The following is a 13,886-nucleotide window of genomic DNA, read 5'->3' on the forward strand; positions in this document are numbered from 1 at the left end:
AGTTAATAAGAGTATGGACTTTTTAAAAACAATAAGCAAGATAATCCTAAAAACAATTTTCCAAAGGGAAAATGGACGAAAAAACCCTCCGTGTTTCATCCAAGGCTGCGTAAGTGTAAAAACAACTTTAAGATAGAAACTGAAGGACACTTTCTACCTACTTGGTTATTAGTGAAGAAAGAAAGAGAAAGTTAAAGCAATCTTAGTCCTGTGACTAGAGACAAGAAACAGCACAGTTGAATGTACAACACCTACCAAGGGACGTCTCCCCCACCAACACGGCTCCAAATCAGAACGATCTGAGGTGCCAATACATTGGCCCTAGAAGATGTCAAGCTTCTTCTTGTTACTAAATCCCTCACTCAGGAGAACTGGAAACTTTCAAGCTTTGCGTTGGAGCAGAGGAGATGTTGACACCTTCCAGATTTTCACTTTGCTGGACCAACCCACAGACAGTCTGGTGCAGGGAACAGCAGATGGCTTGTCTTCTGTTACCTCTGCTGCCTAAAGACAGAGCTGAGCACACTCCCCAGCCATGCAAATTCAGCTCTCACTGCAAGAATGAGCCTTATTTATGTATGGCACAGCCCTTCACCCCTCTTATATTTGTCCCACTCCAGAGCATGTGTATCTATGTTCACATGATTTGAATTTTCCCAGACAAAGGAAAGCAATTCCCTCTGAATTATGGAAAGACACTCAAGTTTTAGTTTTAATCCAAAATAAATGTTGAGCCATTCAATACCATTTTTCCCTTCATCCCCTTCCTCTTAAAAATACATGACACAAAGCAGGGAAAGTGCTGAAAAAAGGAAAGAAGTTTGTCTTCTCTGTTTCACAACTTACCTTACACTGATCTGGGCTTTGGTATAATTAGGAAAATGACCACAAAGCTTTTCCAATTGATGATGCTCTTTTCATACCTCACCACCAGCAGCATGACCATTCCATTTGTGCAAAGTCCAATGTAAATCCAGCAGGACAAGGCATTTCTCCAGGTATTAAGCAATTTTTGTGCTTACATTTCATACTTTCCAGGTGAGGTCACACATACACAGTCTAATCACATAACTTTCTTAGAGGATCACAGACCTCTATAACAAAAGACTAAATTCACCATGTACTAATAGAAGAAAATTACTCTCTGGGAATCTGACAAGAGAGCAACAAATTTTTTCCATCATGTAATTGAATACAATATAGTTTTCTTTTCCCCAGAGCTGGATGAAAAGATAGAAGCAGGCTTTGATTATACTGCTAACCTCAGAGAGCAGTGCTACAGGACAAGGCTCACTGCATTTTACCCACCTGCTTTTGGACATACATTATGCTCTGTTTCTCTTACAGTTATAAAGGAAAAAAAGATGTGCTTGGAGAATACAGTGTAAGTTACAAATAAAACAGGATGTAAGCAATTTAAATATAAATCTTGCAAGAAAATAAACAGCACATTGGATTGACTGGAAAACATTTTTTACTCCCAAACTCATCTGTGCAAGTAAAAGATATATTGATGAATGTGGGAATAAAGAGATAGAAAGGTATGAATGTAGACTGTTAAATCAATAGAGACATGCAAATAAATCACAAACCCAAAAAAACTGATCGATTTTCAAACCAGCTGGGGCCTGATCCCCTTCTTGGGACATAAAATGTGAATCTGGCATAAATACAACTCCAGCTGCGTTTTCAGAGCATGTCCATGAGCAACAGGTAGAAATCTCTGTGCCATGTCCTGTGGTACACAGGAGATGAGGCAACCCTGTTGTAGTGGGCTCTTTAAAATCTATGAACAACAAGAATTGCTTCAAGGGGAAATCAAGATCCTGCCACCTCAGATTAGAGAGTTGGTAGGGTCGTGGTTCATTTTATTTGTGATAATTGTATAAATTAAATACTGTTAAAATATATGTAGTAATTAATTAGTTGAGGAAAACACCGAGCACCATGTCAGAAATCTTACTCCCAATGCATTTGTGCAGGAAAAAATAAAAAAGGTACTTTAAGCTACTGGTCAGAGCAGGGTGGGTTAGTTAGTCCTGCTCCCAGGCACTGAGGCACTTTGTGTGAGGAGGAAGCTGTTCAGAGGCACATGTGTGAAAGTTGAGATGCACTTACAAAGTAGCCTGTTCCCAAGCTGGAAGGAGCTGAGCTCTGCAATAAAACACAAAGACAAAGTGGAAAGTCAGTGCTGGTTTTTAACACGTTCCAATCCACGCAGCTCATTACCAGCCCTTTCCAAGCTTTTCATCACGACATCACAGCACCAATGTGCTGCCCCTTGTCATCTGCTACTGAAACAAACACGCCGGTGCTTAATTTTTCCCTTTACATCTCTCAACGACTCGGAGCTGGTAACGTGCTATTTACTGAATTCCAAGCTTCTGCGGTGGACGTAATTGCCAATTTATTTGACAGGCAGCTGGGTAATGAATTAATGATGGCATTTCGCCCTGCACTGAGACTAAACAGACACTCATCAACCAGCCTCCCTGACATGCTGACATTCAATGCCCTGGACTCCAGCAACTCAGCTTCGTGGCCACAAAGGGGCAGGCGGGAGGGGGAGAAGGGAAAAAAAAAGGAGACTGACTTCAAAACAAAAAGCCCGATGGGTTTGGATGACTTTTTCAGTGTATGACCTGTTTGCCAATTTATTCCCGAAAGGCCCTGGTTAGTACACACATAGTGCTTTTCTAAAATGAGACATTTTGTAAACATAATTAGTAGTCTGAAATGTGAGGAACGCGTGGGCACAGAGAAGCCGCTTCAGTCAATGGACCATTTTCTGGAGAATGCAGTGGCTGCAATTCCCCATTTGGATGTCCACATTGTTTGACAAACCAAGGACTCAGGAAGAAAACAAAACAACAAACAGCAAAGATCTACAGTGTGAAATAGAATTCAAAACACAAACCCCTAAAAATAATTAAACTAATATTATTACCATGGAAAATAATCAAATGGTTTAAATGCTTTTGACAAAAAAAATCATGAAATTCAGTTTAAGTGGGGCATGATCACAACCTCTACATTCACAGGAATTAAGGAGATAAAGGGTTTTGTTTCATTAGTTTTTCATCTAAGGAATGGGGATTACACAGCAGGTTCTCTCAGAGACGTGGGGAGAGACTGAACCATCTCAGCCCTAATCCAGGTCAGTGGCTGTTCCATTACAGGGTGAGCAGTTCCCAGTGCTCTGCCTGGAGAGTCGAAGGACATGGAAGCAAAAAGCAGAGCACCATTCACTACTGAGCCCTGGGCTGCCCAGACAACCAGTCTGGAACTCCTGCAGCTCAGTTCCCATCTCTGTTCCTTAGCACAACCTCACTTGTGTAATGCCACAGCTCGGGGATCGCTGGGACTGCAGAGGGGCCCAACCAGCCTGGGCAAACCATTGGGAAGACCCAGAAAGTGTCTCATCCCTGTTCTGAGACACTTCAGCAGCAGATCTGCAGTGCCTGCAAGGGCAGCTCCACAGAAACAAATGCATTCCAAAGCCCCCCTGTCCCCACTCTTGCTGCTCTGGTGCCTCCAGTTCTCTCTGCCAACACCATCCACAGCAGGGGCCACCTGGGCCAGTGGTAATGTCCCTGACAGCACCTCTGCACAGGAATGGGCTCTGCAGAGCTGGGCACACGACTGTTCTGCTCTGCCCAGTGTTCCTGTGGCATTCCCTGTGCTGGCAATACCCTGGTCACTGCCACAGCCCTGCTCCCTGCCCAGCCTGGCTGCTGGTCCCAGCTGGCAGGTGCCCTCCATGGCCACAGGCCCTGCATTGGGAGCCCCTGGCAGTGAGTGCAGAGCAGCACACTCGGGTACCCAACACAGCCACGCTCCTGGCAAAGCACAGCACAGAGCCCTCCCTCCTCTTCACTCATCCTGCTTTCTGCTCCATGCCATTTAAATCCTTTTAATTTAAGCTAGAGATCTGCCCACAAGTACAACACGTGCAGGCATTAGTACCACTTTTGTTTCAGCTCTGTACAGATGCCAAGTGAGTCCCACTCCTTCACTCACAATTTTTAAAACTTACTTCACTGGCTGAAAGCTCCAAAGTTTGCATTCTGCATCTGTGTGTAATTTTTGTCTGCTTTTCAGTCCAAGTTTTGGAAGGATCGAGTATCAAAACAAAACAATAAAATGGAAGAAAAAAAGAATAGGCAAACAAAATATTTCCCACTGAATATTTTCATTCCTTCAAAAGCAATGTTGCAATGGCTATGGGAGGACAGTCGAAACACAGCAGTCAAATGACTTTCACTGAACAACTGTGCATTTCCAGGGAATTTGAGTTTGCTGGATGGAAATATAGCCCTTCACACACTGCATGCTGCATATGGAGAGAACAGTTTGCAAACTCTTTAACCGAGGTACGAAAGGCAGCAGTGCACATGCATGGATGGCCAGTCAGCTGTGCTGTGAACTGTGGGCAGAGCACAGAGGCTGAAGCGAGGGCTATGGCTATGCAAGAGACAACTTCTCACCTTTTGGGGAACTCCCAATAGCGAAAGGATCCCACTACCCAGTGCCCAGCCTTGGTACCAACTGTACAAGCATCTTTACAAGCCCATGCTGAGTCGTGATCCTGCACTGGAGGGTTCTACATCTCTTATATAAAGTGTGCCTATAATAGAGGTAATGGTTTCACTTTCCGAAACCCTTTCAAAATAGGACATTAGAAATACTACTTGATATTCACACAACCACCAGCAGAAGCCTACATTAGGTGCCCATCAGCAAAACACACTTGCTTAAAATTAACAGGGTTTTGGTTTTGTTATTTTTCCTTCTGGGTTTTTTGGTTGTCTTTTGTTGTTGTTGTTGTTGTTTTGTTGTTTTTGTTTTGTTTCCTTCTTTTCTTAAACAGAAGAACTTTGGCCCAGAAGCAAAAATGTAGTAACCCTCATGTAAGCATTAGTTTATTGTGTACCAAAGAAAATTACATCCTTGAGGTCTTGGAAGGCACAGTTATACCCATTTTGCATATATATTGTGCATTACTTGGGGAGCTGGGTGGGGAGAAAGACTGTGTTGTACATATTTGTTCTGGCTATTGTTTATGCAGGTCTGACTGAATGAAGGAACAGTGGGTATCATTTCAATTTCTGATGTCAACATCAAATTACTTATTTAATTTCATGCCTGGCGAAGCATTGTATAGCTACACGCAGAATCATTTCACTTCATTTGTTATGCTGTGTTTTCTTGGCGATTGGCTTTGCCTTCCAACTGACAGCTTTAATTACGACATGAATTTGATTGCACTGCCGAGGAATTAACATAATGCAACAAAGCATTTAAGCACCCAACCTTAGACACACAAACACACACAGACACCCCCTCGCACACACACACACACACACAAAGCAGCTGAGCAGCTTCTGGCACACAAACACACACAGAGCTCGGATTGTGTGACTCCACTTCAGACACAGCCAAGATTACCCGTGACACTCTGGAGAAGGAACAGTACTGAGCATTTCAGAGCACACAACCCAAAGGCTGTCCCTCAGTTTGTCTTTCTCAGGGCTCTGTATGGGTGGGAGGAATGGGAGTACAAGAGAATTGAAAATATGCCACATTTGAGGCTGAAACTGTGAGCTGCCCACAGCATTGCACTGCTGGGGGTGTAGACACGTTCCTTCCTGAAGCAAAGAGCGACAGCCCTGGTGGGCAGGGGCCTTGGGGACTTCAGCCTCACTGGTACCTCACTGTGACCTGCTCTCCAAGTGCAAAGGCAGCAGGAGCACACAGCTCAGAGCTCCAGCCCTGGGAGCAGGGAAGCACTCATGGAGAGTAAATCAGCCTGGATGAGAGGCCAAGAGGAGACCTTTAACACAGGGCAGAAATGCAAAGGTTCCTGTCCCACTCCCTGTTCAGGAACTGCAACAACATTCCAGACAGGAAAGTGCCAACTGTTTCTTCTGGTTTGGGATTCCTTGCTCAGCCAGAGTGGATGATGTGCTGCCTCATAACCACATGGGAGAGGCTTCTGCTACTCATCCCTCACTGGAAGCCTGCAACCAACACCAGGAGCAGCAGGCAGAGTGGCATCAGGAAGATCAGGAGTTTAGGAATGGACACCACGGGAATCAGGTATTTTGATTTTTGCTCAGCAAAGAGGTGGCTGAACCCCAGATACTTGGTGTGTTTACCATCCAGGTTAGCTGCAATTCTCATGTTTTCCTCGAGTAAATCTCCTGGTTGTTTTGTAAAACATGACTAAAAACTATGCCAAAGAGGGAAGGCTCAATTAAATATAAATGCATACAGAAAGATAAGGAAAACAAGTTGACTGAGCTCCAAGCTGAGCAGAAGAGAAAGAACTGCCATCTTGTCTCCAAGCAAGATCTCAACAAAATGAATTCTACTACTGGCAAGATTTTGATGAGATTAAACTGACTCCAGCACCCTATATATAAAGGAGGAGCAGCTCTCCAATTTCTCTTTTAGGCCCCTGGAGCTACCTCTGTCCATAAAGGAAAAACCAAGTTGTCATTCCAAAAAACCATATAAAGGGGAGAAAGGCAGAGAGCCATGGGTTGATGAAATTCAGATGGGGAGCTGGGTCAGGGCACTGCCACACACTTGCACTGGAGCAGTCGAGCAATCATTATTATCCCTAATCTAGCAGAGGTCAAATTCTCTGCTAATTATGTTCTCTCACAGAGGGGTGTGTGTGCACGTGTGAGATGAGGACAAAGAAAGGAGTTGATGGAGATCAGACTCACTGCATTGCATCTGACAAGAACAGAGGATATTCCTCTTCCTACTGTCTGATGCCATCTCAAGCCTCTTTAGGAGAAAACTCTCTTGTTAAACATGGTCTTTACACTGAATTATCTTCTTTTCATTTCTGCCCACCTCTTGCAAATGCTGCAAATTACCTGCTTGGATGTCATTAGCCTGGCAAGGAGTCACCCCTTGTAAACACACCTTGCATCCCTCTGTGCTATCCAAGGACTGCAGCTACACTTACAATAGGCAGAGTTGAAAGATTGCTGACAGCAGAGAGAATGAAGGACTGACATGTCAGTTTGCAACAGGATATTCATTATCCCATCTCCCTCATTCTGCATCTGTCACTAAAGCATCACTTAGGCCCACATGAAGGGCCATGAAGCTCCAGCATTGCTGTTCCGGCCTGGGGATCAGAAAATGGATCATCTACCTGCAGTACATGCACTTCATTCATTATCCATATTTCCATACAGGAGCTCAATCTTACAATGTTGTCAGGCTACATTAGTGGAGATTCATTGTGTTTCATGGCCAAAACTTGCTTTCTGACCTCAGGGTTAATCTGCCAGCAATGTTTTATATTTTTGTTCTATCTTCTGTTGGGTACGAAACTTTTTGCGTTTTTTTTCTGAGAAAATAGCTGTAAAATAAGAAACAAACCTTCAGAGAAAGCTTACTCTGTTGTCTGTAGTTTTACCTGAACACTAATTGGTGAGTGTCATTAGACAACTGACTTCCTCAAAAGATATTATTTAAAATAACCTTATTAAGCTCTTGAAGCATCTTTGGGCTCAAGATCAAGTACGAGGCGGCTCCTCCACATGTGAAAGTGGAAGTATCACTGACACTTTGTAAGGCCCTGTCATTTCAACACACTTTGGGAGACAGTGGGATGTCCTGCCCTGACCTGGAGGGGTCTGGGAAAGGCCACCACAGGCCCAGGCAAGATGAGAACCATCTCGTGCATGTCTGTCAAATCTCAGCTGAACAAGTGACACCAGACCAGAGGGACGTGCTTGTATTGCAATGAATTATCAAAGCAGAAAGGAACCTTCCTTATTAAGCAAAACATAAATTATGTATAACATTTTCAAATATACATCTTCACATGTATTTACATAACGTTCCTTTTGAGCACCCTGTGAATCCCTGTGTCCTCTCTCGGGTGCACTGGGGAAGCTGTGTTTGCTCTCTACTTCCTTTTAATTTGCCATAGTACCAGGACAAAGGAAAAGTATTGTAAAAACATTGAAGAGAAACTGGATTTGATGGGTGGAGGGGGAACCAGGACTCTGCTCTCACTGCCAGGTCTGGCACTGCAGTGCTGAGAGCTGCTGGGAACTCAATAAGCCTCAGAGCTCTCCACTCAGTACATTGCAAGGGAGTGACAAGGCTAAATTAAAACCATGTTTGTAAGGAGCTGTGAAATTTTTTTGCTGGAAGGTGCTGTGTAATTGTGGAGTTCATTGCAGTGACTTCTCAACTGCCACAGGGCTCAGGATGGCGATGGTGACAGGCTGCCATCCACTGCTACCTGCACAGAGATTTACTCACTATCTCCTCTGCCTTCAATCCCCCCTTCCAAGGAGATGTTGCAGCCCTGAGACTGACCTCACCTGACAGCTATGAAGGGCAGGCTCTGAAGTGTTTAGCTGACTGTACCCATAAAGGCTGGCTCTAGGGAAGAAATGGACCTCTAAAATTATGTGACAAAAGGATGTGGAAAGAGACTGCTACAGATTTCACACTTTCACAGGAAAAAAAAATATAAAAAAAAATCAGGCATCTGTTCCAGTGATATGTACAATTCAGCAAAATTGCTAGCTGTGTGCCTTCAGGCTTAAATTTGCACAACCAAATGTATCCTTTACAAAGGTATTTCTGTTAATGCCTGCTCAGTTCAGTTTTATTGGATTGGCCTACAGAGGACACCATCTGGTATCTGTCATCCAAATCTACATGGACATGCTATCGATACAATCCCCATTTCCAAAATGTGGGTTAGTTAAAAGTAGGACCAGATTGCTGCTGATACAGACTGGGCTGACTGATGTAGCTATCCATGCTTTTACCAGCAAAGGAGGTGACCTACAAAATCCCAGTTTAGATACTCTTTGGGGACAGGGCTGTCTTCATATTCTGTGCTGGAAAGCATGTGGCACAGAGGGCACAGAGCCATGAATAAAACACTCAAGGATTGTGATGGTACACATAATAAATAATAATCTAATTGCAGCAACAGAGAGATTTCTGTAGCCATTCCTCTGTTGGAATAGCTCATGTGTGTCACCCAGTGCATTCTCCAATGGAGAAAATCACTCTCCACAGAGCTGCCACCTCAGGCCCTTCCACAGGAGTTTAGGCAGAGCAATAAAGGCAGAGCTCATGCTATCCCTGGCCATGTTATATCAATTCATTATACATAAGTTCGCCGAGTCTCTCATGACACTCATACTTTTCATAAAGACAGTATTTAGCCCAAAGAAATACATTATTTTCCTTCCCCACTTGGGGTAAAAAGAGGCCATCTCATTTCTCAACTATGCAGAACATTTTTACTTCATTAAATGGCCTTCAACTGTTTCCAAAGAAATGAGTGCACACACAAAGATACTGTATTGCACTTTAAAAAGCTTTCTGAACCGAGGCAGGAGACCTTAGTTACCCCCAGATGGGAAGGAGGTGTTAGCAGCAAACCATCCCAGAAACTAAGTCCTGTTATGACTGGCTTGCACCCCTGAGCCAGCTCCAGCAGGGACAGCAGGGCAGTGGGAGCTGAGGAGTCGTACTCACGTCACTGAGCCTTTCCCGGGAGCTGCTGCGGTGGAAACCTTTGGACTCCCCACTGGCGCTTTCGCTGTCGCTGTCTCGGCAGCTGTTCTGCCCCGGCTTGAGCTGCAGGGGAGACACAACAGAGAGAGCAGGAGGTTAGCCTGGCTCAGGCAAGGCCCTTTGTGCACTGCTCTTCTTTAATCCAGCCCCAGGACAACACAAAGCAGCGTTTCTGTGGCACTTTCAGCACCTCCACAGGCACCGTGTGCCCTTGTTGTGCCAGGGCAGGACCAGGACTGCAGAGCCTCGTGCTCCAGAGCAGCTGTGAGGTCCAGGTGCTGCAGGCAGGAAGGGGCAGCACTCATGGCACAAGGAAATCACACTCTGAGACCTTCATTTGGGAAACTTGGAGACGTCTCAAGGTGTTTCTGCCCTAGATGAAGCTGTTCAAGTTGCCATAGCTTTGCAGCATGCACAGAATCCAATGGCCCCTCAGTACAGCATGAGAGCACTGAGCACCTGAGATCCATGGAAGTCTCAGGTAGCACTCCAGAGGAGCCTTGGTTTTGCTGGACTAGCCCCTAACCACATTGCCTGGTACCATACACAATCCTTGACTGACCTCAATGTTCATAAAACAACATGATCTACTTAATAGGTATCAAATTGCTCTTGCCTTTCAAACCAGCTTTAATGAACTTTACTGGAATTGTAATAAATAAAAATAAAAAAACCCTTACAAACTATATTTTCATTACAACTGAGCTCACATCTGCTTTCTCTCACGCCATGGACTGTGCAGGTGACACAGCAGTGTACTGAGAAAGGCATTTACCATAGACATTCATTGCATATGTCCACAAGCACAGAGACACACATGGAGCAAGGGGAAGGAATGAACCACACCTACTGCAATGTTGAAAATGCTTATTTTTTTAATGTATCTTTCCATATATTTTGTTTGAATGTATTCAAATTTTCATTTGGCCTTTGTTTGAACTAACTTCCTGTGAAGGCTGGTTACTCCATAGGGCAAGCCCCTTTCAGAAATATAAATCTAAAATTACATAAATAGAGAATGGCAGAAGCAGTAAATGCAGAGAAAATACTTGGTAAGGAACATAGTGAGGTATTTTATGAGACACCTACTACACTTGGTAGTAATATATTTGTATAACAAACACCAAACAACTCCTCTTAACTTATTCTAATTATTAACACAATCATAGTAAGTTCTATTCAGACTGCACAGGAGCAGATATTCCTTCATCTCCATTCCATGACAGGAGACCAAAAGTTCCTTCTCCATCAACACTGTTCATCACCTTTTATCCCCCCTTTCTTCTCTCCCTTCTCCTTTATTTCCACACACAAAAAGTCCTACAAATGCTCTTTTAAAGGCACACACAAACCCAACCCCCCTGTGCTGATGCACATTCCCAGGGCACACTCTGCCCATCCCCAGGCACTGCTGTTCCCTCCCAGGGTCACTGAAGGGGCACACAAAGTGCCCTCACCTTTATCATCACCTTCTCCCTCCCACTACCAGAGCAAACAGCACCTGCAGCTTTGGGATGTGTGTGCCACTTCCCCTTCAGCCCTGATCCCCCCACCACAAAGGGCAGCTTTGGGTGCTCTCTACCTGTCAAACCAAAGCAAGGACATAAAGCACATGAAACTAAAGGTTCCAACACCCAACTGAGTTGCAATGCATGAGCACAACTGCAAAAAATGACACAGGCAAACTCTCCTCTCAGCTCAAAGAAAATGCTGCAGAAGGACTAGAGCTATTTGTCAGACACTTATAATTTAATAAATAAACTAAATATTCCACAGCATAGCCAGAACACTGCCAGTAAAATGATTTTTATTTCAAATGGAATGGTTTACCAGGCAGATCTAATAGATCTTGGTAACATTTTTTGGAGGCAGAGGGGAGGATAATAAATTCAAGAAGACTTACACTTCATATATAACCCACTGATCTTATCTAGGACCTCTGTGTCCTGTAATTTTATGGTCCCAAGTTTAAAATTTAACCACCCAAAGGAAAATGGATCAAGTTTCCCTGACTTGGTCTTCTGTCAACATCTGCTCAATGATGGAAAAACTCTTACTGCAACTGTGGCACTAAGAACTTTTTCCCAGTCTCAAATTTTGTTTTTAGAACTTCAATTTATTTTGTACACAATTTTCACACATTAGTTATTTGCTAACTAATCATAACAGCTCAGTTTTATACTTCTTCTACTTTGTGGATTCAAGCTATTAGTAAAGAAGAGAAGAAAAGCCCAGCAGGTGTCATATTTCCAAACAAAATTTACAAGGAGCAAGAGAATATGACCAAGATATTTGAGCCTGAAACTCCGTAGGAACAAAGTGAACTGCATAGACCAGACAGCAAACTCAGAAATAATTCCAAGTTAAGATTTATAAGCTTTCCATATTTTCCTTTCTTTTTTTTTCCAAGTTGAGTTTCCCCACGTGCCAAACTGTTGAGGGTTTACATTTTATTCCAAACCCCATCAATCTGTGTTAAATTAAAAAAATAAAGCATGGAAATGTGCCCCTTGTCTTCTTTTAAGAACCTAAAGTTACACACAAACACACATGAGAGCACTTAATGTGGACAGGCAATGGGTCATTCCAATCTGTTTGCACAGATCCAACTGTGCAAAACAATGTTGAAGTAACACAGTGCTGCAAAAAGGGTCCACAGACAAAAGACTGGATCTTTAGTTACCTGCATGTGTCTAGTGCATCACTCTGGGGTGCACAGGAACCCTAAAATCAGTTTCCATTTGAAAATAAAACAGTCCTTGGAAAAAATTTGAAGTGCAATGTTGGCAATTCTTGTTCCTGTCTCATTCCTGGCAGGGTATCCCATGCAAGAAGCAAAGCCAGCACAGAATTCCCATGGTGTCTAATCAAGGTACCCAAGGAATGGCAATAGGACATGAGGGAATGGCTGGAGCTGTGCCAGGGCAGGGGCAGCACCCAGGGAATGGCTGGAGCTGTGCCAGGGCAGGGGCAGCACCCAGGGAATGGCTGGAGCTGTGCCAGGGCAGGGACAGCACCCAGGGAATGGCTGGAGCTGTGCCAGGGCAGGGACAGCACCCAGGGAATGGCTGGAGCTGTGTCAGGGCAGGGACAGCAGCCAGGGAATGGCTGGAGCTGTGCCAGGGCAGGGGCAGGTTGGATCTCAGGGAAAGGCTCTTCCCCCAGAGGGTGGTGGGCACTGCCCAGGCTCCCCAGGGCAGTGGGCACAGCCCCAAGGCTGCCAGAGCTCCAGGAGGGATTGGATGATGCTCTGGGGCACAGGGTGGGATTGTTGGAGTGTCTGTGCAGGGCCAGGGGTTGGACTGGATGATCCTTGTGGGTCCTTCCCAGCTCAGCATATTCTGTGGTTCTATGAAGGTCTCACTGAGGAATCTCCCACGTTAACACTCTTCTAATTTGCACCAGGTGAGGAGCAAAAAAGGTCTTGCAAAAATGTATTTGACTCTACACTTTCACTGTTCAGTGGGAATGAATTTATCCATGTAGGGACCCAGTCAAAGGATCTCACAAAGAGGAAATACAGACATTTCCTAGACTGAAAGCACAAACCCCTACAAGCTCAGTGTCTCTGACTCACAGGGAACATGCACAGCCTCAGGACCCCCTGCCCAGGCTGAACAGCACCAGGCTGGACTCAGGGGCACATTCACAGCTCCAGAACTTCCCGAGGAGTTTTTGGTCATTCCCAGCATTGCATTTTTTAAAATCTTTTATTGCACTACAGAACCTATAGGTCTGTAATGCCTTCAAAGCCATTGGAAGATACCAGATATGGAGCAGAACCAGAAAAAGTCGTAACACATTTCTTGTATGACAAGAAAGAAAAAGCAAAAAAAACCCAGCCACTGGCTGAGGGCTGGGCTGGGTCTCAGCAGAGGGTTTTATTTCTGATCCTTCTTCACCCCCACCCCAAACACTGAGAGGAACAACAGGTCATCCTTGCTCTCCAAAACAGGACTATTTAGAGGGTTTCTGTCTCAGGGAAAGTTTCACAGTGGGTGATGGTGGAGTCCTCCCACCCTGCAGGACTGGGTGACCCCCTCACCACCCTGGAGACACTGCAGGAGCTTCCAAGGGTGATGGCTCCACTGCCAATGGGAATTAAAGGAAAAAAGCCCTAAACCCCCCACATTCACCTGGGTTTTCATACACCCTTTTGTACAGACATGGGTCTTATGAAACCCCCTGGGGACCCTGTTCATTCCCTGCAGGAACCATGTCCTCTGGGAAGCTCCTGCCTTTTCCTGGAGGAGTTGTCACCCATGGGAGTGGCAGAGGAGCTGCCACAGCCCAGCCACAGCCCCATCCCT

General features: G+C 44.7%; 1 protein-coding gene across 1 annotated transcript in view; it reads right to left on the reverse strand.

Moving 5' to 3' along the window:
* Positions 1-13,886, reverse strand: part of AUTS2 (activator of transcription and developmental regulator AUTS2) — a 573,438-nt gene that overhangs the window by 465,095 nt on the left and 94,457 nt on the right. Inside the window, exons 2-3 of the mRNA XM_071575035.1 lie at positions 9,538-9,639; positions 2,119-2,154 (exon numbers count right to left, since the gene is read on the reverse strand). Of these exons, the coding sequence (XP_071431136.1) occupies positions 2,119-2,154; positions 9,538-9,639 (138 nt within the window). The remainder of the gene's footprint in view (positions 1-2,118; positions 2,155-9,537; positions 9,640-13,886) is intronic.

This window comes from Pithys albifrons, chromosome 21 (genome assembly GCF_047495875.1).
Source record: "Pithys albifrons albifrons isolate INPA30051 chromosome 21, PitAlb_v1, whole genome shotgun sequence".
Lineage (NCBI taxonomy): Eukaryota > Metazoa > Chordata > Aves > Passeriformes > Thamnophilidae > Pithys > Pithys albifrons.